The 24187-nt window shown below is 58.5% G+C and overlaps 1 protein-coding gene across 3 annotated transcripts in view; it reads left to right on the top strand.

Annotated features, from left to right (window-relative positions):
• Positions 1-22343, top strand: part of MEGF8 (multiple EGF like domains 8) — a 42569-nt gene extending 20226 nt beyond the window's left edge. Inside the window, exons 16-42 of one of the 3 annotated variants that reach the window (XM_077850000.1) lie at positions 736-854; positions 944-1075; positions 1174-1287; positions 1696-1944; positions 2434-2633; positions 2957-3167; positions 3271-3520; positions 4012-4144; positions 5508-5755; positions 5837-5947; positions 6107-6225; positions 6618-6825; positions 7341-7521; positions 8008-8171; positions 8938-9082; positions 9923-10154; positions 11284-11416; positions 11520-11733; positions 11870-12084; positions 15905-16112; positions 16275-16434; positions 16841-17033; positions 17563-17733; positions 17838-17968; positions 18455-18587; positions 19459-19725; positions 20113-22343. In XM_077850000.1, the coding sequence (XP_077706126.1) occupies positions 736-854; positions 944-1075; positions 1174-1287; positions 1696-1944; positions 2434-2633; positions 2957-3167; positions 3271-3520; positions 4012-4144; positions 5508-5755; positions 5837-5947; positions 6107-6225; positions 6618-6825; positions 7341-7521; positions 8008-8171; positions 8938-9082; positions 9923-10154; positions 11284-11416; positions 11520-11733; positions 11870-12084; positions 15905-16112; positions 16275-16434; positions 16841-17033; positions 17563-17733; positions 17838-17968; positions 18455-18587; positions 19459-19725; positions 20113-20727 (5256 nt within the window). In that variant the 3' untranslated portion in view covers positions 20728-22343. Of the gene's footprint in view, positions 1-735; positions 855-943; positions 1076-1173; positions 1288-1695; positions 1945-2433; positions 2634-2956; positions 3168-3270; positions 3521-4011; positions 4145-5507; positions 5756-5836; positions 5948-6106; positions 6226-6617; positions 6826-7340; positions 7522-8007; positions 8172-8937; positions 9083-9922; positions 10155-11283; positions 11417-11519; positions 11734-11869; positions 12085-15904; positions 16113-16274; positions 16435-16840; positions 17034-17562; positions 17734-17837; positions 17969-18454; positions 18588-19458 lie in introns of all 3 variants that reach the window. The other 2 variants (XM_077849987.1, XM_077849990.1) reach the window with 2 other exon arrangements.
• Positions 22344-24187: the final 1844 nt, after the last annotated feature.

Raw genomic sequence — 24187 nt, 5'->3', positions numbered from 1 at the left:
GGCATCTGAGAGGTCTCCTGGGTGCAGTGGGGAGAGAGAGATGGGGCCGTTGTCCTTGCTCTGGAGGTGAGAGAGGCTAGAGAGTAGGCTCCCGGCAGTCAAGACCGTCCCTGTTGTAAGGGCCAGAAAATGCAACTTAGCACCTCTTTACTGGAGGGACATTTATAGGCTGGGGCACCAGAGCCCAGGAGTAGGTCTTTAGGCCTTTGTTACATACCATGTAGTCAGACACCCACCTCTCCATTCCCTGGAGAATTATTCCTTGGGAGTGGCAAGGGAGCCACAAGGGCTCCAGATATTCACCCCCTTGCTCAGCCCCGAGTCCCAAGTGGAAGAGAGTACCTTTCTGTCCCCACCCCACTTTCACCCCCAGTTCAACTGAAGTCTTAGAAGCACATTTCATTGGCTCTGTATGGGTCTTGTGCTGACTCTCAGACCCATCTGTGAGGCTAGAAGAGGAGGGAATGTGGTCCCTGGCCCACGTCTGGATCTTAAGGATGGATTGGCCCCAACTAGACCACACATACGTGTTCTTTTGCCCCCAAAGGGGTGTGGGTCCTAGGAAGGTGGGTCCTGTGAATGCCCTCCAGGAAGGGGAAAGCCTGGAGAGGCAGGCAGCTGGGGAGGGGAGGGGAGTTGGAGGGGGGGTTCTGTGGGTTTGAGCTGGTGATGGGACTGTTGCTGGGAGCCCAAGGTAAATGACTTAACTGGGCTTTTACATTTTTAATTCCCCAGGATCCCTTCTGCGAGTGGCATCAGAGCACCAACCGCAAAGGGGATGCTGCATGCAGCCGGCGGGGCCGGAGTCGGGGTGCCCTGAAGAGCCCCGAGGAATGTCCCCCGCTCTGTAGCCAGTGAGCCGCCTGGGCCCAGAGAGAGGGTAGGTAGGGGGTTTGTGGGGGCCGGTACACGGTTTGACCCTGCCCCTGCTCCCCGTCCCCAGGCGCCTGACCTGTGATGACTGCCTGGCCAACTCCAGCCAGTGTGCCTGGTGTCAGTCCACCCACACCTGCTTCCTGTTTGCCGCCTACCTGGCCCGGTACCCGCACGGGGGCTGCCGAGGCTGGGACGACAGGTGCAGTCTGGGCAGGGTGGCAGGGCTCACAGAGAAGAGGGGGGTGTGGGAGGGGGGAGAGGGCTTAGACACGCCTACCCACACCTGTTGCCCTACAGCGTGCACTCCGAACCTCGATGCCGGAGCTGTGACCGCTTCCTGACCTGCCACGAGTGTCTGCAGAGCCATGAGTGCGGCTGGTGTGGCAATGAGGACAACCCGACGCTGGGACGGTGAGGCTGGGTGGCTGGAGGGTGGAGGGTGGAGGGCGGGCAGGGTGTGCGGCTCTCCTCCTGCCCTGATTCTAATGACCATGGTCTCTTTGTTTCTCCTCCCCTTCTCCATCCCTACTCTTTCCCTGTCTCTGTGACTGGTTTCTTCTGGTCTTCCCATCTTGTCCTTCTGTTTCTGTCTTTCCTTCTCTCTTCCTTTCTTTGTTTTCCTGTCTCTTTCTCTTGTTTGCCTGTTAAAATCTTGCCTGACTTCTCTGGGCATCTGTCTCTTTCATTTCTCCTCGTGTCTTTCTCTCCATATTCATATTTCCATTTCTTTCCTTCCCATTGGCCCTTCTCTCCCTGGCTGTGTCTCTCGTTCCTTTATCATCTCCCCCTTCCAAACTTCCCATCTCCTGTGCCTCCCAGGTGCCTCCAGGGGGACTTCTCAGGGCCGCTGGGGGGAGGCAACTGCTCCCTATGGGTGGGAGAGGGCCTGGGGCTGTCGGTGGCCCTTCCTGCCCGCTGGGCATACGCCCGCTGCCCGGATGTGGATGAGTGTCGCCTGGGTCTGGCACGGTGCCACCTGCGGGCCACCTGCCTGAACACACCCCTCAGCTATGAGTGTCACTGCCAGCGGGGCTACCAGGGCGATGGCATCACGTACTGCAACCGCACGTGAGTGGGTATGGGTTTCCATGGAGATGTCGCCCCAGAGCTGGGCCTATGGAGATGGAGGGAGGGGTGCCTCCCAGGGAACCAGCATCTCTGGTGAGCCTGGGGTTTTTACTTTGCAGGGTAGGTCCTCATAGAGTGACAGGGTCCCCCGGTGTAACACTAGTTACTGTGGGGACAGATCACCCACAGACTGCGGGCCATAGTCTTCAGCGTTGCCATGGAGATGGAGGAGGACCAAGTTGAAAGGGGTTTTCACAGAGCAGATCACCAGTGGTGATATGTGGTTACTATAGAGACAGGAGTTACCACGTGTGGTGGGGTTACCTTGGAGACAGGGCCGCCCACAGAGTCCTTGGGTGGGGCGGAGGAGCAGGCAATACCCAGTGATGGCGTTGCTGGGGAGAGGATGGGGTGGAAGGGGACAAGAGGGAGGTGTGCCTTGGGGGCTCCGGCCCGCCCAGCCCTTCCCCACCCCCGCCACACCCTCAGGTGCCTGGAAGACTGTGGCCATGGTGTGTGCAGCGGTCCCCCCGACTTCACTTGTGTGTGTGACCTGGGCTGGACGTCCGACCTGCCCCCACCCACACCCGCCCCGGGACCCCCTGCACCCCGCTGCTCCCGGGATTGCGGCTGCAACTTCCACAGCCACTGTCGCAAGCGGGGACCTGGCTTCTGTGATGAGTGCCAGGGTGAGCGGCCTCATCCTCAACTCCTGGGGCTGGCCTCAGGGACCTTCCCCGGCCTCCGGTTTCCTTTCTCTGCCTGGGCTTCTGGGTCCCCTCACCCAGCTCTGGGTCCCCCTACCCCATTGCCTGCTCCTGACCCCAAACGGTTTCAGTGCCAGCCATCTCTTTGGTGGGGCCTCAGGCTCCCCTCTTGGGGCTTGCAATTCCTCCCCAATCTGGCCCCAGTTATCTTCCTCTGGAGCAGCCATGGGGGGTCAGGGATCAGCTGAGTGTTCTGGGCTCCTGCCCTGCCCTGACTCTACGTCCTGCCTGTGGGGCCTCCACAGACTGGACGTGGGGGGAGCACTGCGAACGGTGCCGGCCTGGCAGCTTTGGCAACGCCACAGGTTCGGGTGGCTGCCGGCCCTGCCAGTGCAACGGGCACGGGGACCCGCGCCGTGGCCACTGTGACAACCTCAGCGGGCTCTGCTTCTGCCAGGACCATACTGAAGGTGCCCACTGCCAGTTCTGCTCCCCCGGCTACTATGGGGACCCCCGGTGAGCCAGGGGTCAGCCAGGTGGGCCCGGGTGGGGTTAGGGACATGATGGGATGGGGTGGGAATGGTCTGACGTTCTTGCTCTCTCTCCTCCATCTCCCCAGGGCTGGTGGCTCCTGTTTCCGGGAGTGTGGAGGTCGTGCCCTCCTCACCAACGTGTCCTCAGTGGCCCTGGGTTCACGCCGGGTTGGGGGGCTGCTGCCTCCAGGTGGCGGGGCAGCGAGAGCCGGGCCAGGCCTGTCCTATTGTGTGTGGGTTGTCTCGGCCACCGAGGTGCTACAGCCCTGTGCCCCTGGGACCCTCTGTCCCCCACTCACCCTCACCTTCTCCCCTGACAGCAGCACCCCCTGCACGGTGAGTCCCGAGGGCTCCAGAGTTCAGGCCCATGTCTCCCCCACCCAGTCTGAATCGGCAGGCAGATCCTAATCCCACATCCCTGTTTCTTTATTCTCCAAATCCAAAGCTCTCTTCCTCAGACCGCAGACCTCCGGTTCCCCAGACCACCTCCCATCTCCGGAGTCCCCACTCCCCAGTCTGGGCATGGTTAATATTTGTTCTTTGTGTGCCAGCTCCCACCAGTAGGTAGTGGCCACCAGGAGCTATGTATTGAGAAAGAGGCTCCATGTGAGAGTGCCTGATTGATTAACCATGTCTGCTGTGAACACAGGAGGGGGATGGTGGCCTCCACGCCACTGTTTGACAGTCTGCCCAGAAGTGTCAAGCGGCCTGCTTCCCGGTCTCAGATTGCCTCTCCTCTTGAGCTCCTCCTCCTCCCAGACCCCAGGTGTCCCTCTTTCTCACCCTTCCTGTCCCCTGATCCTTCACTCTGCATCCTCCACCTTTAGCTGAGCTACGTCCTGGCCTTTGATGGATTCCCGCGTTTCCTGGACACTGGTGTCGTCCAGTCAGACCGGAGCCTCATTGCTGCCTTCTGTGGCCAGCGGCGGGACAGGCCCCTCACAGTGCAGGCCCTGTCTGGTATGGGGACTGGGGAAAGTGGGAGCCTGTCCTAGGCTGTGTAATCCTTGCCCTCTTGTATGCTGTCCCCCGAGGTGGGCTTGAGACCCAGCCCGACTCTGCCCCTGACTTGCCACATCTAGGCCTCCATTTCTCTAGTAGAGAGGATTGCCCTGGCTGGGGACAAGTCTTTGGGGGACACAGAATGTGGCTGGTGTGAAGGCCCCTTGCCTATCTCCTCAGCCTGGTGGTTCTCAGCCAGGGGTGATTTTGCCCCTTGAGCCCTTTGGCTACATCTTAGAGACACTCTGATCATCATGAGTGGGGAGGCCAGGGATGCCACTCTACATTCCACAGCATACAGGACACCCCACAAACAAGAATCACCAGGCCCGTTACATCAGCAATGCTGGGAGTTTGGGAAACCAGCTCAGGCTGATGGAGTTGTGCTAAAAATAATTTGTTACCTGGGGCACTTTGGGCCCGAGCCTGGAAACACTTCTCTTCACATCATAGATCAGAGAGATCTCCGAGGCTGGGAGAGAGAGGGCGGAGTGGTCGTGGGCCTGCTGGGGATCGCTTGAAACCCCAAACCCCCTCTGCAAGGAGCAACTTGACCCGAGGGGCCGTCGATTTTATTTCATTCAGCAAATGTGTACCAAGCTGCACCTGAGCTGGATGCTGAGGATACAGGAATGAATGAGGGACACAGGCCTTCGTGGACTGACAGTGGGAGGGGCTGCAGGGGGTGACAAACAGCGCTTAACCAGTTAGAGTGAGGAGAGTGGCACCTTTGCTAAGGGAGGAGAGGATGTGGGAAGGAGCAGGCACCTGGCCTGTCTGGGGAGTTGGGGAGGGCTTCTTTGCGGAGGCGATATTTCACTTGAAGCACAGGAAGGGGCGAGGGAGGAGGGCGACCTCTCCAGGCCAGAGGAGCAGGTGCCCAGGCCCTAAGAGGCCAGAAGGGGGCCTGCGGTGCTGGAGTGCTTAGGTCTGGGGCACAGGGCGGCCTTAAGGTCAGAGAGCCTACAGCTGCCCACCTGCTTTGGACATAATTTTATTGAGGCACTATTTGCATAGCATATAACTAATTCCTGCTCCCTTCCCCCACCACTAATCTATTTTGTAAGGAGACTGGGTTTTATGTCAGAGCTGCAGGGAGCTGTGGAGGGTTTGGAGCTTGCCAGTGATGGGATTGGAATGGGAATTTGATGGGTTGGATGAGGGAGAGGGTGTGCAGGGTGCAGGATGACAGCTAAGTGTGGCAGTGATTATAAATGATGAGGAGGGCCTTGCTGTCCTGGCCAGTGACACTGAGAACCTGGGGTAGAGCAATGCCCTGGAACCTGGCCCTGCCACAAACCTTTGGCCTCTCCCCCAACAGGACTGCTCGTGCTCCACTGGGAGGCCAATGGCTCCTCATCGTGGGGGTTCAACGCTTCAGTGGGCTCCGCCCGCTGCGGGTCGGGGGGCCCCGGGAGCTGCCCTGTCCCCCAGGAGTGCATCCCCCAAGATGGAGCCACAGGTGCTGGACTCTGCCGATGTCCCCAGGGCTGGGCTGGCCCCCACTGCCGCATGGCTCTGTGTCCTGAGAACTGCAACGCCCACAGTGGGGCGGGGACTTGTAACCAGGTATGTGGAGGACAGGCAAGCCGAGTGGGACCCAGGTAGAGATCTGGGCTCCCTCTTGAGCCTCCTTCCACTGTTCCCCAGAGCCTAGGTGTGTGCATCTGTGCCGAGGGCTTCGGGGGCCCTGACTGTGCCACGAAGCTGGATGGCGGGCAGCTGGTCTGGGAGACCCTCATGGACAGCCGCCTCTCAGCTGTGAGTTGTGGATGCCACTCTCCAAGGAGGGGCCACACAGCCTGCCTCTGGATCATTCTCCCCGCACCATTTCTGGGACCACCCCTCCGACCCTACACCCAGCCTGACACTTTATAATGACTTTCACCTGACCCCTCACGTCCCCACCTCCACCCCCAGGACACTGCCAGCCGATTCCTACACCGCCTCGGGCACACCATGGTGGAGGGACCTGATGCCACCTTGTGGATGTTTGGGGGCCTAGGCCTCCCCCAGGGACTACTAGGAAACCTGTACAGGTGAGGACTGCCTCCAGGAGGTGGGATGCGTGAATGAGAGAAGGTCACCTCAGGACATGCTGAGATGTGTGTCATAAGAGTCCCTTAGGGGTGAAAACAAAACCAAACCTGATGTAAAAAAAGACCTCTGCAGGTGAAGGACACCCTAAAAGATGCTGGGACACTTGTCACAGGAGGCTCACCTCGGGGTCTGGGATACTTATTTGGGTGGTGCTACTTGGGGGAGGCGGGGATGGTAAGATGGTTGTCATAGGAGGGTCACCCTAGGGATTTTGGGATATCTGTGTGTGTGAGGGATCATCCCAGGTGATGCTAGGATACTTATTGCAGGGTCATCCCAGGTGATGCTGGGATAACTATATCAAGACTTTTCTTTTGCTCCATGGTGCCAGGTATTCAGTGAGTGAGCGACGCTGGACACAGATGCTGGCGGGAGCTGAGGATGGGGGCCCGGGCCCCTCACCCCGCTCCTTCCACGCAGCTGCCTACGTGTCCTCTGGCCGTGGTGCCATGTACCTTCTGGGGGGACTCACAGCTGGGGGTGTTGCTCGCGACTTCTGGATCCTCAACCTCACCACCCTGCAGTGGCGGCAGGAGAAGGTGAGCCCCCTCTTCTCCCAGCCCCCATGATCCATCTCTAGCAGGGAGGGCCAGAGTGGCTCCTGCCCATCCTACCCCCGAGAGGATGCAGCTTCTCCCCAGGGCTCCAGCACGGGTCCGAGAGTTGAATCTCACTGGCCATCCTGTGTCACGTCATATTCCCAAGCCAGCCTGTGGCCAAGTGGGTGGGATACTCTTGTCCGCCGGGCCGGGCTGTGGCCCACTGTGGGGCGGGTACGATCAGCCCCATGCAGCCAGAGTGAGAAGAGGGCTTCCCAGAGGAACAGCAGGCTGCCCCGACCTGCATCAGTGACAGTGAGCGAGTGGAAATGGCAGGGGGCCCCACCGCACGCCTGCAGGGACCATGGCCGGTTGGAAGCTTAGGGTCTGGCCAGCTTTGGGGAGCTTACTACCTCCTTACAGGCTCGAGGGGAGTGTTGAGTTCTGAGGCTTGCTTCTGCCCATAAAATCACCCCTCACCAGCTCCCTGGTGACTTCTGCCCTCTGTCCCCCAGGTTCCTCAGACTGTGGAGCTTCCAGCGGTTGCTGGTCACACCCTTACATCCCGCCGAGGCCTGTCTCTGCTCCTGGTGGGCGGTTACTCCCCTGAAAGTGGCTTCAACCAGCAGCTCTTCGAGTACCAGCTGGTGACTGGCACCTGGGTGTCCGGAGCCCAGAGTGGGACACCTCCCACGGGTAGGGCTGGGCACAGGGCAGGCACCTGGCCAGCTGGGGCTCTGTGTAGGCTCTCTGTCCACTGCCATACCCTGTCGTCACTGTCCCTGAGGCCCCTGTCTTCCCCCCATGCCCACGCAGATCCTCAGAGCAGCTCTTGAAAAGGTCAGCCTTTCTCTCTCTAGCTCAGGATAGGCTGCCCATCTCCAGCCCAGTGTCAGGGGGTCACCGTGTTCCTCTCCCGGGTGGGTCCTAGATCCCTGTCCCTCAGGTATTTTCCTTCTCCATTCTTTGCTCATTGTCCCTCCCCCGACCCAGGACACTCAGGTCACCCTGTCTCCCTCTCTTCCCTTGCCCAGAGTCTCTGGTGGTTGTCCTTTCGAGCCGTAGCAGGAAGGAGGAGTTGAGGAGAGCTCCTAGGTAGTGTGGCCCCAGGAAGGGGAGACCAGGAAGGTGGGAGATCGTTCCTAATCAGCCCCCGTCTCTGCTCACTCCTTCCCCCCCCAGGTCTCTACGGTCATTCTGCAGTGTACCACGAGGCCACGGACTCCCTCTACGTGTTTGGGGGTTTCCGCTTCCATGTGGAGTTGGCAGCCCCGTCCCCTGAGCTCTACTCCTTGCACTGTCCTGACCGCACCTGGAGCCTGCTGGCCCCTTCCCAGGGGGCAAAGGTCAGGAAGAGAGGTGTACACAGACAGACACGGGGGGCAGGAAGGAGGGGGGCCCCCCTTTTCCCAGCACCCCAGGGACTAGCTCAACCCTGGATTCCTACTCCCCTTCTTCCCAGTCCCCTCGACTGAACTGTGGCACCCCTCACGTCTCCCCTTCTTGCACTACGCACTTGGAGGGAAGAATCCTAGAGCAGGAGGTCAGAGGCCTGGTTTGGCCCCAGCTCTGCCCCACTCTGGGGGTGGCCCTGACAGGTTCCTCCACTCCCCAGCCTCCCCTTCTGGGCTGGGACTGAGCCTCCTTGTGCCTCCTGCCTTCAAGGCCAAAGGAGGTAGATAGCGGGTGGGAGTCTGGACTCTGGACGTGCTGGGTAGAGACCATTGATTTTCCATCTGCAAACATCTTTCCAAGCCCTTTTGGGGACTGGACTATAAGGGAGGCCCGAGCTTCACCCCCAGGGTGCCCCCAGTCCAGCTGGCAAGGTCACATGAGAATTGCAGGATTCAGCGCAAGCAGCCTGGGCCAGCTTCCTGGGGAACAGCACAGGGCATGGGGGTTCTGGGAGTCCAGGGAAGGGAGATGGCCCTGGGGACTGCTCTGAAGAATGAAGGAGGTTTCCCGGAGGAAGGAGCTGAGATTTGAGGGAGGTTAGGGTTGGGTGGGCTGGTGGTGGCTGAGGTGTGGGAGGGGTCAGGGTGGCAGGTGGGCTGAGGGGTGAGCAGAGGAGTGTGGACTCTGACCGGCCATCCTGCGGTGTCTCCCCAACAGCCCCGGCCCCGGCTTTTCCACGCCTCAGCCCTGCTAGGGGACACCATGGTGGTCCTTGGGGGGCGCTCGGACCCTGATGAGTTCAGCAGCGATGTTCTACTCTACCAAGTCAACTGCAATGCCTGGCTCCTGCCCGACCTCACCCGTAAGTCCAGTGCTCCCCTTGGGAGCCCCTGTCCTGGGACACTCACTCATCACCCACGGCAAAGCTGCTTTCCCCTCTGTTACCTAAACACCTGCAGAGATGCCTGCCTTCTTTTTCTTTTCTTAGAAAGTGTATCTTTTGTTTTGATTATAAAAGTAATAATATTCATTGCATGTAATTGGTGAAATAAGAAAGAAAAATATCCCCCATGATCCCGCTCTCTAGAGACAGCACTGTTAACGTGGGGCTGTTTCTTTTCCAGTCTGCTGTTCAGAGGCTGGAAAGGGGCCTGTACAGTGTCTTTTCGCTTACTGGTGCAGGTGACTGCCTGTGCTCTGGGCCTGCCTCCTTTTCTTTTTGCTTCTCTCTCTGACCCTCTGTCTCTAATTCCCTTTTGCCCAGAATCTATCTTGCTCACTACTCTGTGACTTTCTCTCTCTCCCCCTGCGCCCCGCCTTTTTTTCCTGGAGGATTTAAAAAACTAGGCGAAATTCACATTAGAAAATGAACCCTTAAAAAAAATGAACCCTTGTGAAATGAACGATGCAGTGGCACCTCCTGCTTTCATGATGTTGTGCAGCAACCAACCTATGTCTTGTTCTAGAAGCTTGTGTCTCCATCCTTATCCCATTTTTTCTGCTTCCTTTTTCTGTTTGTGTCTCCCCTCTTTGGTCTTGCTTTCCATGTCCAATTTTCTTGCCCTTTCTGGCCTTCTGTCTCTGTTCTGTCTGTTCTGTGTCTACTGTCCTTCGCATGTCACTCCGCCTGACATCCCTCTCTGACTGGCATCTTTGTGGGGACGCTCTTCCCTGAGTCTCTGAATGCTCTGTCTTTCCCCAGGCCCAGCCTCTGTGGGGCCCCCGATGGAGGAGTCTGTGGCCCATGCAGTGGCAGCGGTAGGGGGCCGCCTGTACCTCTCAGGGGGCTTTGGGGGAGTGGCCCTGGGCCGCCTGCTGGCCCTGACCCTACCCCCTGACCCCTGCCGCCTGCTGCCCTCACCCGAAGCCTGTAACCAGTCTGGGGCCTGTACTTGGTGCCATGGGGCCTGCTTGTCCGGGGACCAGGCTCATAGGTAACCATCATGACTGATCAGCACATGGGTGGGCAGTCTGGTGCCCTCTGATGGGGGTTCTGTGCTAGGCCAGGCTTGCGAGGAAGCCTCAGGAGGGTACCATCAGGAGGATACCAGCTCCCATGGGAAAATGGTCAGCTGCCTCACAGGCAGGGTCAGGCTGGGGGACCCCTGAGTAGCCCTGCCTGTGGGCTGGGTTATCATCCAAGAATGTTTCCTGGAGGAGCTGGCTCTGAACAGACTCCTGAATGACCACAAGAGTTTAGACCAGCAAAGGTTCAGAAGTGGGGCTGTGCCTGGTGTATTTTAGAAGACCATCTGTACTAGGGGGAAATGAGACTAGAGTTGTGGGTGGGGATAGCTCAGAAAGGGCTTCCAGTGCCTGGCTGTGGCGCTGGGCTTCTGTTGTTTGGGAAGCCAGATATCTCAGGAAGATGAAAGGGCTGTCTTAGGTTCAGCACAAACTCTTTGGGCTACAGAATTATCCTGAACCAGTATGAGGCTACGAATGGGCTTGGCTAATCCCATTAAATGTGTCACTGTGTTTGCTCCTGAATTATTAAAGGGTTTGATTTATGGGGTTCTCCCCCGCACTTCACTAGGAGTGTTATGTAACAGTGTGTACACCCACTGCTTTTCTAAAATCTGGAAAGTTCTGAAACGTGTGCCTTCAAAGATTTTGGGTAAGGGATTATGAACCTCCAGTGTGGGTGATGGGGAGCCAAGGAAGATTTGAGCGGGGGCGATCAGGGCCAGGCCTGGGCAGAAAGCCCTGGGGCTGTTGGGAAGGAGCCAGTAGTGAGGGGAGACTGTGGGTAGAGACCTGGGAGGAGGCTGAGGAGGAGGAGGCTGCAGTAAGAGGAAGAGGCCTGAACTGGGCAAGAGGCTGCAGGGGTGGAGAGTGGGGGATAGTGTCCAGTGTCTTGTGGGAGTGGCAGGGAAGACATGAAATCATTGCTGAGTGGGGTGGGGGAGAAGCAGCCTCGGGAGGCCTGGGCTGAGACCAGCCTGGGATGCACATGGGGGCCCTGCAGGACGATGCCCAGGAGGCACCAGGAAGGGGCGAGGCCAGGTGGTGGTAGTATGGGGTCTGGCTGGGTGTGCTGACCCAGGCCTCTTGCCTTCTCAGGCTGGGCTGCGGGGGCCCCCCCTGCTCCCCAATGCCTCGATCCCCCGAGGAATGTCGACGTCTCCGGACCTGCAGTGAGTGCCTGGCCCGCCATCCCCGGACCCTGCAGCCTGGAGATGGAGAGGTGAATGGGGTGGGTGTCTCAGGCACTTCAGCTGGGATTGGGTGGGAAGAGCCGAGTCAGGAGGGGTTCCAGGGACTCCGAGGAGCCTGCTGAGTCCCTGTTCCCCCACCAGGCATCGGCCCCCCGCTGTAAATGGTGTACCAACTGCCCGGAGGGTGCCTGCATCGGGCGGAATGGGTCTTGCACCTCGGAGAACGACTGTCGGATCAACCAGCGAGAGGTCTTCTGGGCCGGGAACTGCTCGGAGGCTGTGTGCGGGGCTGCCGACTGTGAGCAGTGCACCAGAGAGGGCAAGTGCATGTGGACGAGGCAGTTCAAGAGAACAGGTAAGGCTGGCTCAGTCCACAGGCCCCCCTCCTGGGGAGGTGCAGGGGGCCTGGACTCCTGGGCCCAAGGGATGGAGGAGGAGGGGAGGGGCCAACGGCCTGGACCAGGCTCTGATTCCTGTGTCCTTGACTCCAGGGGAGACCCGCCGCATTCTCTCAGTGCAGCCCACTTACGACTGGACGTGCTTCAGCCACTCTCTGCTGAACGTGTCCCCGATGCCAGTGGAATCATCGCCCCCACTCCCTTGCCCCACTCCCTGTCACCTCCTGCCCAACTGTACTTCCTGCCTGGACTCCAAGGGTGCGGACGGGGGCTGGCAGCACTGTGTCTGGAGCAGCAGCCTCCAGCAGGTACCGCTCAGGCTGGATGTCCAGGGGGCCCTCCCTACCCTGACCCTGCTCACCTGTCCTGCCTCCTGCTCCATTTCCCTGGCTCTGGTCCCACCGTGGTGCTACCTCTGTCCTCCTGCTTCCTCTCCTCTCCCACTGGCACCTCTTTCCTGGCTTCGTGAGTCTCCCTGTCACATCTGCTGTGGACTCCACAGCCGGGTTCACACTCCCCCAGTCCTTCCTGTGACTGCTAATGCCATCTTGGCTTTCTCTCCCAAACCTCTGCGCTTTCCTTCATCTCTTTCTCTGCTTTTGGAACTCCTGGTTGTAGGAAACAGAAACCTCCTCAAGCTGTTTTTATTGTAAGGAATCGGGGTAGGAAGTATTGCTGCTCCATCCTTCTCGGGCCTCGTGGTTTCTAATCTCAGCTGCTCTCTGCACAGCCCCATCTGTGCTGGGCTTGATCATCCGGGCACTGGGCTTCATACGGCAGCCCTTGGCCTTTGGTCTATGTGACTTTCTAATTCCAGAGAAGACAGTCATCTCTGTGTTCCTCGGTTAGCTCACGTTCTGTTTTGTTTTGTTTTGTTTTGTTTTTTGTTAGCTCACGTTCTTAAGGGGAGACTTCAGCTCAGCTCACAAGTTAGATATCCAGCCTTGACCCAGTGAGTTGTGGCCAGGGACGGGTAGGAGTACACGGTTCTAACACAGCGGTTCAGACCCACTCCTTATTTATGGCTGTGGGTTGGAGAGATGATTCCTTGTGGGCCTGTTCCGGGCAAGCCCTTTGAAGCTCAAGCTTCCTTACAGAATCCGTTCCAAAGATGCCTCTGCCTAGGATGATTTGGCCGTCCCAGTGGCAGACACAAGCCCTTGGACCCTCAACCCCACCCCAGGGGGAGACAAGAAAGATTCACCTCCTGCCATCACATCTAGAAGCAGTGTCGTTGGGCCAGAGGTCTGGATCTCTGATTCCCAGTGATGTCCACATCTCATTCATCTTTCTTGGGGAACACCCATTCCACATGTGGCCATTCACCATCTCACAACATGTGAGCCTACGTGAATCTTTGGTAAAATAGGACCAGTAACAAAAGACCCACTGGGGTGTCATCCAGCACCAACAACCTGTTCTCCAATTCTCTGGACACCAACTGGGTATCTAACAACTCAGTTTATTCCTGACACTGCCCACCAGAGTTTGAGCCAGATCCTGCAAGGTTAAAGCCCCATAAGCCTGCCCCCATTTCTGAGGCCAGTCATGACTGGAGACCACTTCTGACCAACCAGCTATAAACCAGGCGTCCTACCCCCTCCCCTGCGGTTTTGATAATTTGCTAGAATGGCTCACAGAACTCAGAGAAACAACTACTTATGAATACCAGTTTCCCATAAAGGCTGTAACTTAGGCAGAGCCAAGTGAAAGAGACGAATAGGACAAGGTACGGGGTGGATGCACAGAGCTTCCGCACCCCCTTGGGGCACACCATGCTTGTGGGGAGCTTTCTGAACCTCTATGTTCTTGAGTTTTTATGGACCCCAACTCCACCCCCATCCCAGTCAGGGTGACTCTAAGCGCCAACCCATTAACCCCTTGGTCTTTGTGGTCACACCCTCCCTAAATCACCTCTTTAACATAATCTCAGGTATGAAATCAGCTTCTTGTGAATAGCAGAAGAGATACCAGCACTCAGGAAAAAAACAGGACTCCTGTAGTCCCACCGGCAGGTTGTATAAATTAAATGGGAGAGTGTATTTGGAGCCTGGGGCCCTGCTTGCGACTCAGTAAAAACCCAGTCGCACCCCAAGTTCTGCCCAGCGGGAGGATTCCCAACCTCCACTCTCTGTGACACACCCAGAGGGTCACCGCCGCAGGGTGGGCAGTGTTCCCAGTAAGGGTTCTCGGTGTGACCCTGCAGGGTGGGTCTCTAATGCACAGAGGCCTCATGGCCTTATGGTGATACGAGTTCTCCCCACATACTATTGAGATTCCCATCATCCGCGTCTGTGGGGACTCCAGGGACTGGGAGGCAACACCAGAGAGCCTGTCGGCAGGCACCCGCTTCTCCCCTAGCCCCTCCATGCTGCTCAGCGAGGCCAGAGGGAGCTGTGGAGCATGAGCCTCCAGCACAAAATCAGTGCCACATGCAGATGTGAGAGCACTTCTGCCAGAACGTCGGATTTCTGTGCAATCTCCTAGCTTTGAAGTGTTGGCTCAGGCTCTTAGCAGATGTGCAGACCAGACCTGTTATGATTTGGCTCAAGGGCAGCTGTTAACCACCAGGCATTGTTTGTTTGTTTGTTTGTTTTTATTTATTAGAGAGAGAGAGAGAGAGAGAGAGAGCACAGGCTTGGAGGAGAGGGAGAAGCAGACTCCCCCAAGTCCGGAGGCTTGATCTCAGGACTCCGGGATCATGACATGAGCTGAAGGCAGATGCTTAACCGACTGAGCCACCCAGGCGCACACACCACCACCTCCCCATGCCCCCCACTCCCCCAACCCCCCGCCACCTGAGCATTGTTCTTTTGAATGACTTTGGCCTCAGAGCCTGGGATGGGGCGACAGTGCTCTCTTGCCTGGCTTCTCTTCACCAGGTTCTTTATTGAGCACCTTCCCTATGCCAGGCACTTTGTTAGGTTGTGGGCATCTGTCAGCACAAGCTAGAGTCCTGCATTCGGAACTTATATCCCTATGTCTCTTCAGTGAACACCAGAGATGCAGTTCATGGTGTTGGGCAGCATGGCGTATGGCCACTAGGGAGGTCACAGCAAAAGACGCTGTGCACACCGGGGACTTGGTTTCCCCCTCCCACCCTCCAGATTGCCCCACCATCTGCCAAGGGGTGCACTAAATTTAGATCTGGAACCTGGCTCCGGCAGTTCGGCAAGGCTCAGCTCACTGCTGGCCGGAACCGTCAGTGGGCTCAGAGCTCCGGCCACAGCGGTGAGGGTGTCTATTTCAGGATCGTGTGGTTGCTGAGTGCTGTCAGACAGCCCAGGCTAATCTCTGTCGTCTTTATACTTAAGGCCCAGACAGTAAATAAAATACTCTGACACCCTGAGGTAAGTTCCCAGGAGTCTGAGCCTCATTGCCCACCTTATCTGGGTCCCAGGACATGAGAAGTGATGGTGTGTGAGCTACTGGGCACCCCTGACCACAGATTCCACTTCCCAGCCTCTGTGGGAGGGCCCTGTTGTCCCAGCAGCCAGCTCTACATTTTTCCTAAGTGATAGTGGCTTGCAGCCCCGCTCCTGTTCCTAGTTTCTATGTCCATCTGGAATTGTTGCCTTCCTTTGGTTGTGAGAAACAGCTGTGCACACTAAGTCGGTGGGGAAGGGGGAGACCTAACACCACCAGTCTCACTAATGCAGTGGTACCTCTTGCAGGCCAGGGTGGAAAGTGCAGCCAGGCCAGGCCTTTCCATGGGATTGGAGACAGAGCCTGGAAAGCTGCCCACCCCCTGCCCCCAGCTCCACCACCAGCAGTTTTGGGTGTGTGGTCCTCATCAATGCTTCCTCCTGCATCTACTCTTTTCCTGCGCCTCTCTTCTCTTCATTTGCTGTGATTTGCTCATGCAAACAGCCCCACCAGGCCTCATCTCCAGAATCTTCCAGTTTCAAGGATGCCCCAAGTCTGACTGCCATTGTGGACTCCCAGTTACAAATACTTGACAAGGAGAATGTGATGCGCCCATGCTGGTGTCCACTTTGGTCCAGCGGCTGTGGCCAGGGAGGGGCAAGAGCCCCGAGGAAGGGTGCAGTCTGGGAAGACAGGATATGTTTGATCCTCTGCCTCTTTCTTGCTGACCACCTCATTTCTCATTTCTCCTCCCCTGTACAGTGTCTGAGCCCCTCCTACCTGCCCCTGCGATGTATGGCTGGAGGCTGTGGACGCCTGCTCCGAGGACCTGAGAGCTGCTCCCTGGGCTGTGCTCAGGCAACCCAGTGTGCCCTGTGCCTGCGGCGTCCCCACTGTGGCTGGTGTGCCTGGGGAGGCCAGGATGGGGGTGGCCACTGCCTGGAGGGTGGACTCAGCGGTCCCCGTGATGGTGAGATGGGCTAGGGGTGAGGTGAGAGGGCCTGACCCTGGGCTGGGGTCTGGCACAGAAAACCTGCCAGGGGAAAGGCTCAGGGGGAGGTGGAGTGAGGGCCCGGGTGGCTGGGTGGGTGCTGCAGAGGCACCCAGGTGAAGCTCAGTGTCCCTGTGCCAGGGCTGACGTGTGGGCGCCCTGAGGCCTCCTGGGCCTTCCTGTCCTGCCCTCCTGAGGATGAGTGTGCAAACGGGCACCACGACTGCAACGAGACGCAGAACTGCCACGACCGGCCGCATGGTTACGAGTGCAGCTGCAAGGCGGGCTACACTATGGACAAGTGAGTGGGTGGGGGTGGTGGGCCCAGGCAAGTGAGGTGGGAGAGCCTATGGGAGTAGGAAAGGGTGAGGCCTGGACCAGTGTATGTATGAGGCATGGGATTCATCCAGGAAGGGGTGAAGGTGGAGGGGCATGGTTGATGAGCTCATCAGGGCATGATGGAAAGAGGGAGGGTGGGAGGCTAACCCCTGAAGGGTGAAGGTGGAGGGGCACGGTTGATGAGCTCATCAGGGCATGATGGAAAGAGGGAGGGTGGGAGGCTAACCCCTGAAGGAGGTGGAGGGTAGACCCTGGAAGGGGAGTGTGGAACCAAGGATGAGCCACCAGTTGTGGGCAGTATAGTGGGGGCGGCAGGCTGACTGGAGCCCTGAGGTCGCCTCCCCTGCCCTGACCCTCCACCCCTGCAGTGTGACCGGGCTGTGCCGCCCTGTGTGCGCCCAGGGCTGTGTGAATGGCTCATGTGTGGAGCCTGACCACTGCCGCTGCCACTTCGGCTTCGTTGGCCGCAACTGCTCCACAGAGTGTCGCTGCAACCGCCATAGCGAGTGCGCGGGTGTGGGGGCCCGTGACCACTGCCTCCTCTGCCGCAACCACACCAAGGTGGGCTACCTAAGGGCCCCAGACGCTCCTCTGGGACAGATCCTGCCTTGCCTTCAGCCCATGCTCAGGTGTCTTGAGACTCACTCCAAGTCCTGATAAGCCAGGTTCAGGGAGGAGGTGGCGTAGCCCTAACCCAGGGGGATGCAGGGAGATTTGGGGGCTGCTGTCTGCATTTGTGTCAGAGAGGGGCCACCCCGGAATAGTGGACAGAGGGAGTGCTTGCTAGCCTAGGGAGGCTGGTCCCAGGGAGGAGGACTTAGGATGGTGTAGGGACGGCCTTTCTGAGCTCACACTTTGGGCTGGATGGGCATGAACGCAATCCCCCACCACCACCACACCCCGCCAGTCACTGGAGGTGTGCAAGCGAAGGCAGAAGGCTAAGTTGCACAAAGGCTGGGATGGCCCAAACCAGGTGCCCAAGCCCCTGCTGCCCTCCCGTGGTGCTCTCAGAGTGCTCCTTTCCCACTCCCAACTCGTACCCACCCCATGATTCTCCACCTTCTCTGACCACCCCATCCCTGGTTTCTAGGGCAGCCACTGTGAGCAGTGCCTCCCCTTGTTCGTGGGTTCGGCTGTGGGGGGCGGGACCTGCCGGCCCTGCCACGCCTTCTGTCGTGGCAACAGCCACGTCTGCGTCTCCAGGAAAGAGCTCGAAATGGCCAGGAAGGAGCCAGAGAAGTATCCGCTGGATCCAGAGGAGGTAAAAGGGCTGCAGTCCAGGACTCCTGGGTCTGAGGGGCTGTGACTCAGGGAAGAGAGGGGTGTCCACACCTTTTTGTGATCACCCCATCTTTCCTTGGCCAGATTGAAAACTGGGTGACAGAGGGGCCTAGTGAGGATGAGGCTGTGTGTGTGAACTGCCAGAACAACAGCTATGGGGACAAATGCGAGAGCTGCCTGCACGGCTACTTCCTCCTGGATGGGAAGTGCACCAAGTGAGAAGGGGGGCCTGGGACCCTTGCCCTGCCCACTCCCCACCCCCCCAACTCTCTGCCCTCAGTCGGGAGCCGACGACAACCCCAGGGAGGCCCCCAGCTCAGGCAAAGTTGGGGGCAATGAGCCAGGCTGCGGTGGGAGGCCCCCTGCCCCAGAGGCCGGCGCTGACAACAGGCTACAGAGCGTCCCCCGTGGAGACTGGTGGGCAGAGAGAAAGCTGCCGGGGGTCGAGGCCTTGGGACAGCCTCCCATCCCAGCCCTTCTGATCGGTCGCTAGACTCTGGAGTCATTCCAACCTGGCTTCAAATCCAGACCTTGCTACTTACTGGGTCCATGGCCTTGGGCAAATGGCTTGCCCACGCTGTGAGCCTCAGTTTCCCCTTCTGGCCTATTGGTCGGATTGGAGCTCACATATGCAGCCTAGACCCCTAGGCTCCCCTAGGTCAGGGGAGCTCTGTGACCCCCGTCTTCTTCCCTTTCCTCAGATGCCAGTGTAATGGCCATGCAGACACATGTAACGAACAGGACGGGACGGGCTGCCCATGTCAGAACAATACGGAGACGGGCACGTGCCAGGGCAGCTCCCCCAGCGACCGTCGAGATTGCTACAAGTACCAGGTACGGTGGAGAGGCGAGTTCCAGGCCAGGGGACCCACACCCTGAGAGGTCCACTCGTGCATTCAGCACTTGTTTACTGGGCACCTACTATGTGCCAGGTAACGTGAGAGTATGGGAGTCACTGGGACGCAGGAGGGAACCGAATGGGCAAAGTGTTCTGCCCTCAGGAAACGTACATTCCTGTGGAGGAGTCAGCAACAAACAAATGAATAAGTTAGATGCACAGTATGCTGGTGATGAGCCGTTAGGAGAAAGGAAGGCCGGTGCTGCGGAGTGGGAATGGTAGGCATGATGACCAACGAGGCCTTAGTGAGAAGGTGACACTTGAGAAAAGACCTGATGTAGAGAGTGAGCCAGGCAGGAGGATCAGCCAGTGCAAAGGCCCTGAGGTGGGACATACTTTATGCAGTCTAGAAATGGCAAGGCTGGCAGGTGAGGTTGGCCCACCCTGTGCTGTGCCTGGGGCTTCGGCAGTCCCGTGAACGAGCCCTGTTTACTGTTTGGGTATAGAGGAAGATCTCCAGTTCAGTGAGGTTAAGTCCCTAGTCCGAGGCCACACAGGTAGCGGGGAGGTAGAGGCAGGCTCAACTGAGCTCTTTATCACTGTGCCTGAGTTCCAGAGGCCTCCGCATCAGGGTGCTGTGGCCACTGGGGATGACAGCGGGGATAGCAGTGCTGGAGTGTCGGGTCCTGATGGCTTCCACACGGTGTCAGGGAGGTCTGAGGGTCGGAGTGGGGGTGGTCACGGTCACAAGGAAGCTTCTAGGGATTCGGAGCCTGGGGCAGTAGCTACCCACTGATTGGTACAGAATGTCACTACTGCATGTGCTGGCCCCTGAGCTCTGCCCTGATCGCCACCCCTTTCCTGCAGTGCGCCAAGTGCCGGGAGTCGTTCCACGGGAGCCCGCTGGGTGGCCAGCAATGCTACCGTCTCATCTCTGTGGAGCAGGAGTGCTGTCTCGACCCCACGTCCCAGACCAACTGCTTCCATGAACCCAAGCGCCGAGCCCTGGGCCCTGGCCGCACCGTCCTCTTTGGCGTGCAGCCCAAGTTCACCAATGTGGACATCCGCCTGACGCTGGATGTGACCTTCGGTGCTGTGGACCTCTATGTCTCCACCTCCTACGACACCTTTGTGGTCCGTGTGGCCCCTGACACAGGCGTCCACACCGTGCATATCCAGCCACCTCCGCCCCCACCACCTCCCCCACCCCCTGCTGATGGCGGACCCCGGGTGGCCGGGGATCCAGGGGGACCCGGGGCCGGGAATGGGCCAGGCACCCCGGCCGAGCCACGGGTGCGGGAAGTGTGGCCACGGGGCCTGATCACCTACGTGACCGTGACTGAGCCGTCGGCGGTGCTTGTGGTCCGTGGTGTGCGGGACCGGCTGGTCATCACCTACCCGCATGAGCATCACGCTCTCAAGTCCAGCCGCTTTTACCTGCTCCTGCTGGGCGTGGGGGACCCAAGTGGGCCTGGCGCCAATGGCTCGGCTGACTCGCAGGGCCTGCTCTTCTTCCGGCAGGACCAGGCCCACATCGACCTGTTTGTCTTCTTCTCCGTCTTCTTCTCCTGCTTCTTTCTCTTCCTCTCACTCTGTGTGCTCCTGTGGAAGGCCAAACAGGCCCTGGACCAGCGGCAGGAACAGCGCCGGCATCTGCAAGAGATGACCAAGATGGCCAGCCGCCCTTTTGCTAAGGTCACCGTCTGCTTCCCGCCCGACCCTGCTGCCCCAGCGCCTGCCTGGAAGCCGGCTGGGCTCCCACCGCCCACCTTCCGCCGTTCAGAACCCTTCTTGGCACCCCTACTGCTGACAGGGGCCGGTGGGCCCTGGGGACCCGTGGGAGGAGGCTGCTGCCCGCCAGCCATCCCTGCCACGACTGCCGGCCTGCGAGCCGGGCCTATCACCCTCGAGCCCACCGAAGATGGCATGGCTGGTGTGGCCACTCTGCTGCTCCAGCTGCCTGGAGGACCCCAAGCACCCAACGGTGCCTGCCTGGGCTCAGCCCTCGTCACACTGAGACACAGGCTGCATGAATACTGTGGGGGCGGCGGGGGTGCCGGGGGCAGTGGGCACGGGGCTGGCGCAGGCCGAAAGGGGCTGTTGAGCCAGGACAATCTCACCAGCATGTCCCTCTGACCCGCGGTGGGGTCCTCAGCCGCGGCAGCTGAGTGACTGGATGATGTCGCCCTGGACTTGGGGCTCCTCCTCCCGGGGAGCCCCGGGACCCTGTGTCCTCTGAGACCTCTGGCTCCCTTTCCCTGGGGCTCCCCAGACAGGGCATTCAACGTTCTACATTCAACGATTATTTATTGACTACTTCCTATATGCCAGGCAGTGTTGAAGGCCCTGGGCCAAGCAGAAACTGAGACCAGTTCCCTGATCTTGTGGGACTTAGGGTCTAGTGGAGGGAGACGCTTGGTGCGTGCCAGCACTTGCACACATGCACACAGATGAGTAGGATCATGTCTGTGCAGAAGGGCCATGGGTGATCACAGGATGTGGTCGTGAGGGATGGCGGGGTAGAGTCAGCTGGGCACTTGGAGAAGCTAGGTCTGATGACGGAGAGAACTGGCCACGGGGAGAACTCTGAGGAGTGGGGCCTAGGCAGCAGGAGCTGCAAGGACAAAGCCCAGGGGTGGGAACCAGTGTGCTTTATTGGAGGGATCGTAGAGATGGTCAGTGTGACCTAGATGGAGTGTGGAAAGGAGGTGAGGTTGGGGACAGGCAGGGGTGGGCATTAGCCAGGGCCCTGTGGGCCCCAGATGGGGTTTGGAACTTTATTCTCAGGGCAATGGGAAGCCGTGGGACAGGTTTAGGAGGGGGAGTGACAGGATCCGATGTATCTATTCAAGAGGCCACTCAGCTGTGGTGTGGAGAATGGGCCAGAGGTGACAAGAGATGACAATGGGCTGGACTAGGTTGGTGGCGGGGAGGGGGGTGGGTCAGGGACAAGTGCAGGATGTGTGTAGGAGGAGTAAAGGATGATGTGGATGTTGGGGTGAGGGAGGGGGGATTCCAGGACCATCTCAAGTCTGTGGCCCGAGCTAGGGGCAGACTAGAGCGTGTGGGGAGGATCAGAGGTCCGGTCTTAGACTCTAGGATGCTCGTTAGGCATCACTTCTATCGGGTCCAGCCAGGAAGACAGACTGAGTGCAGGGGATTGGCTGGACTGGTGAGGGCTCAGCTGTCAGAGGTGGGATGGTGAGGCAGCCCAGGGACCAGCTGTCACCTCTAGGCTGGAGGGACAAAGCTCAGATGATGTTGTTGACCCTAGCACCAGGGTCACCTGGCTCAGCAGGAGTCCCAGGAGACAAAGCTTGAGATGCTGCCCCAGGGAGTAGGGGGTTGTGTGTGTGGTGGGCAAGGTACCAAGGCAGGAGATGGAGACGGTGGGATCTTCAGTGCGCAGCTCTCTCCCCAGATCGTGCTGCTTTGAAGAATTGTGGGCTCTCTTGGCGCTGCTCCCGCCCACCTGGCCACCACCTTGGACTTCCGAGCTCATGTCTGCTTGAGGACCACCCCCCTCCTACCCATCTTGAACTTGGAACTTCTTTTGCAAGACTCCATCCCTGAGCTGTGTTTTTGGACCTTGAGGAGCTGTGCGCTGCCTCTTCTCTGCTGGGGGCTTCTGTCCAAGAGACCTGTCCATGTGTGTATGTGCCCAAGGTCAGAGGCTGAAAGGGGGGAGCAGGTGAAGCAGCAAATAAAGAGTGTGGGGAAGGCCGGTGTCTGAGCGCCGTCTGCATGCAGGAGATGGGGTGTCTTGTTTATCTGAACAGCACCGAATGTGGAGAAGTCCAGTCAGGGTGCTTACCTTGGTGACCCTTCTGAGCCACATGGCTGGGCCTGGCTCCACCCTGCCTCCCCAAGGCAGGGGTGTTGGGGTGGGGCCACTACGGAAGCTCTCGATCATTATTGGAAAGGACGGACCTGGGGGACAGGAGGGTGTCGATCCCTATCGCAGGGAGACCCATTTGTTTCAGGAGACCGGCTGCCTTGGTCTCAGGCTTGGTTTTGTTCTGGCCTCTGACAGAAGCGTTGAGGCAGTGGAGAGACCAAGCCACCCCAACGTGATGAGTTTTCTCAAATCCGAAAAGGCTCTCATGGCCCAAACGGGGAGCATCACGGGAGCCTTCATCTGCCAGGCCCCCAGGGCAAGCAGGCGGTGGCAGTGTGCCCTCAGTGGGAGTCTGGCTGAGAGTTCACGACACATGTTCCCCTTTGGGCCAGCCTGTGGCACACACTGGCGGCTTCATCTGATGTTTAGCCCAAGACCTGGCAGTGAGGTGCGCCTAGGGGGTGTTTGGGTCTCCAGTATGGCCCCTGAAAATCATAGTGGTTTCAGATATATGGGCAACTTTTTTTTTTTCTCTTAAAGTTTTTATTTATTCATCAGAGACACAGAGAGAGACAGAGACACAGACAGAGGGAATAGCAGGCGCCCTGTAGGGAGCCCGATGTGGGACTCAATCCCAGGACTCCGGGATCATGACCTCAGCCGAAGGCAGATGCTCAACCACTGAGTCCCCAGGTGCCCTGCAGGTTCCTACTTAGCCTACCTAGCTGAGTGCTGACCCAGCACAGAGCGGGCGGTAGGGGCAGGTGTTCAAAAAGGCCAATTTCTAAAAAAACAAACAAACAAAAAAAAACAATTTCTGCTGGGGATAAGGCACAATTTCCCAACCAGAAAGCTCACCAGAAGTGAGCCATACTGCCGCAGGGAGTCCACAGCCAGTGGAGAGCTCATCTGTGACCAGGAAGGAGCTAAGGTGGCTCTCCAAGACTCGTCTGTGTTATGATCAGACCTTTGGGAAGGCCTCTCCCTGGCCACCACCCCATGACTCTGCCCTCCCGAGCAGGGTGTTTGCTCTGTGGCTGCACCCTTTGTCTGGGATGCAGAGCCACCTTCCCAGCTCCCATCTGTAGGTGCGGATGCCCCTGCATGAGTGCCCCATAGCACATGGTCCTCCTCCCTCCACGTCAGCCCGCGGCTGGCACCTCCCCCTGTTGTCCATGTACCTGAAAGCATGAGGCTCAGGGACCATGAGAGAAACACTGAGCATTGGGTGCTGAAGTTCTGGACCCTGTTCTGTGTATGGCCATCAATGCCTTGGGGACTTCAGAAAAGTGGGGGGTGGAATTTCACCAAGGGCCTACAGCATTACAGGCAGGGTGCTGGGTGCGAGTCTTTTTTTGTTGTTTAAAGATTTTATTTATTCATTCATGAGAGAGAGAGAGAGACAGGCAGAGGGAGAAGCAGGCTCAATGCAGGGAGCCCAACGTGGGACTCGATCCTGGGTCTCCAGGATCACACCCTGGGCTGAAGGCAGTGCTAAACCGCTGAGCCACCTGGGCTGCCCTGGTATGAGTCTTTTACTCTTCCCAACATCAGTGCTGGGAGGTATAGGTTTGTTCCCCCATTGTGTGGATTTGGAAACTGAGTCCCTTGGCTAAGCACTCAGGGCAGATTGACAGATGAGCCCAGATTCTGGTGCAAGCCTATCTGACTGCCCGTTTGTCCCCCACTCCCAATGACCTCTAAAATCGTGTCCCTTTTCTGTGCTGATGTCTCCCACCTGTCATCACTCATCTCTAC

This window comes from Canis aureus, chromosome 1 (assembly GCF_053574225.1).
Source record: "Canis aureus isolate CA01 chromosome 1, VMU_Caureus_v.1.0, whole genome shotgun sequence".
Classification (NCBI taxonomy): domain Eukaryota; kingdom Metazoa; phylum Chordata; class Mammalia; order Carnivora; family Canidae; genus Canis; species Canis aureus.
This window is presented reverse-complemented; position numbering and strand designations above follow the sequence as displayed.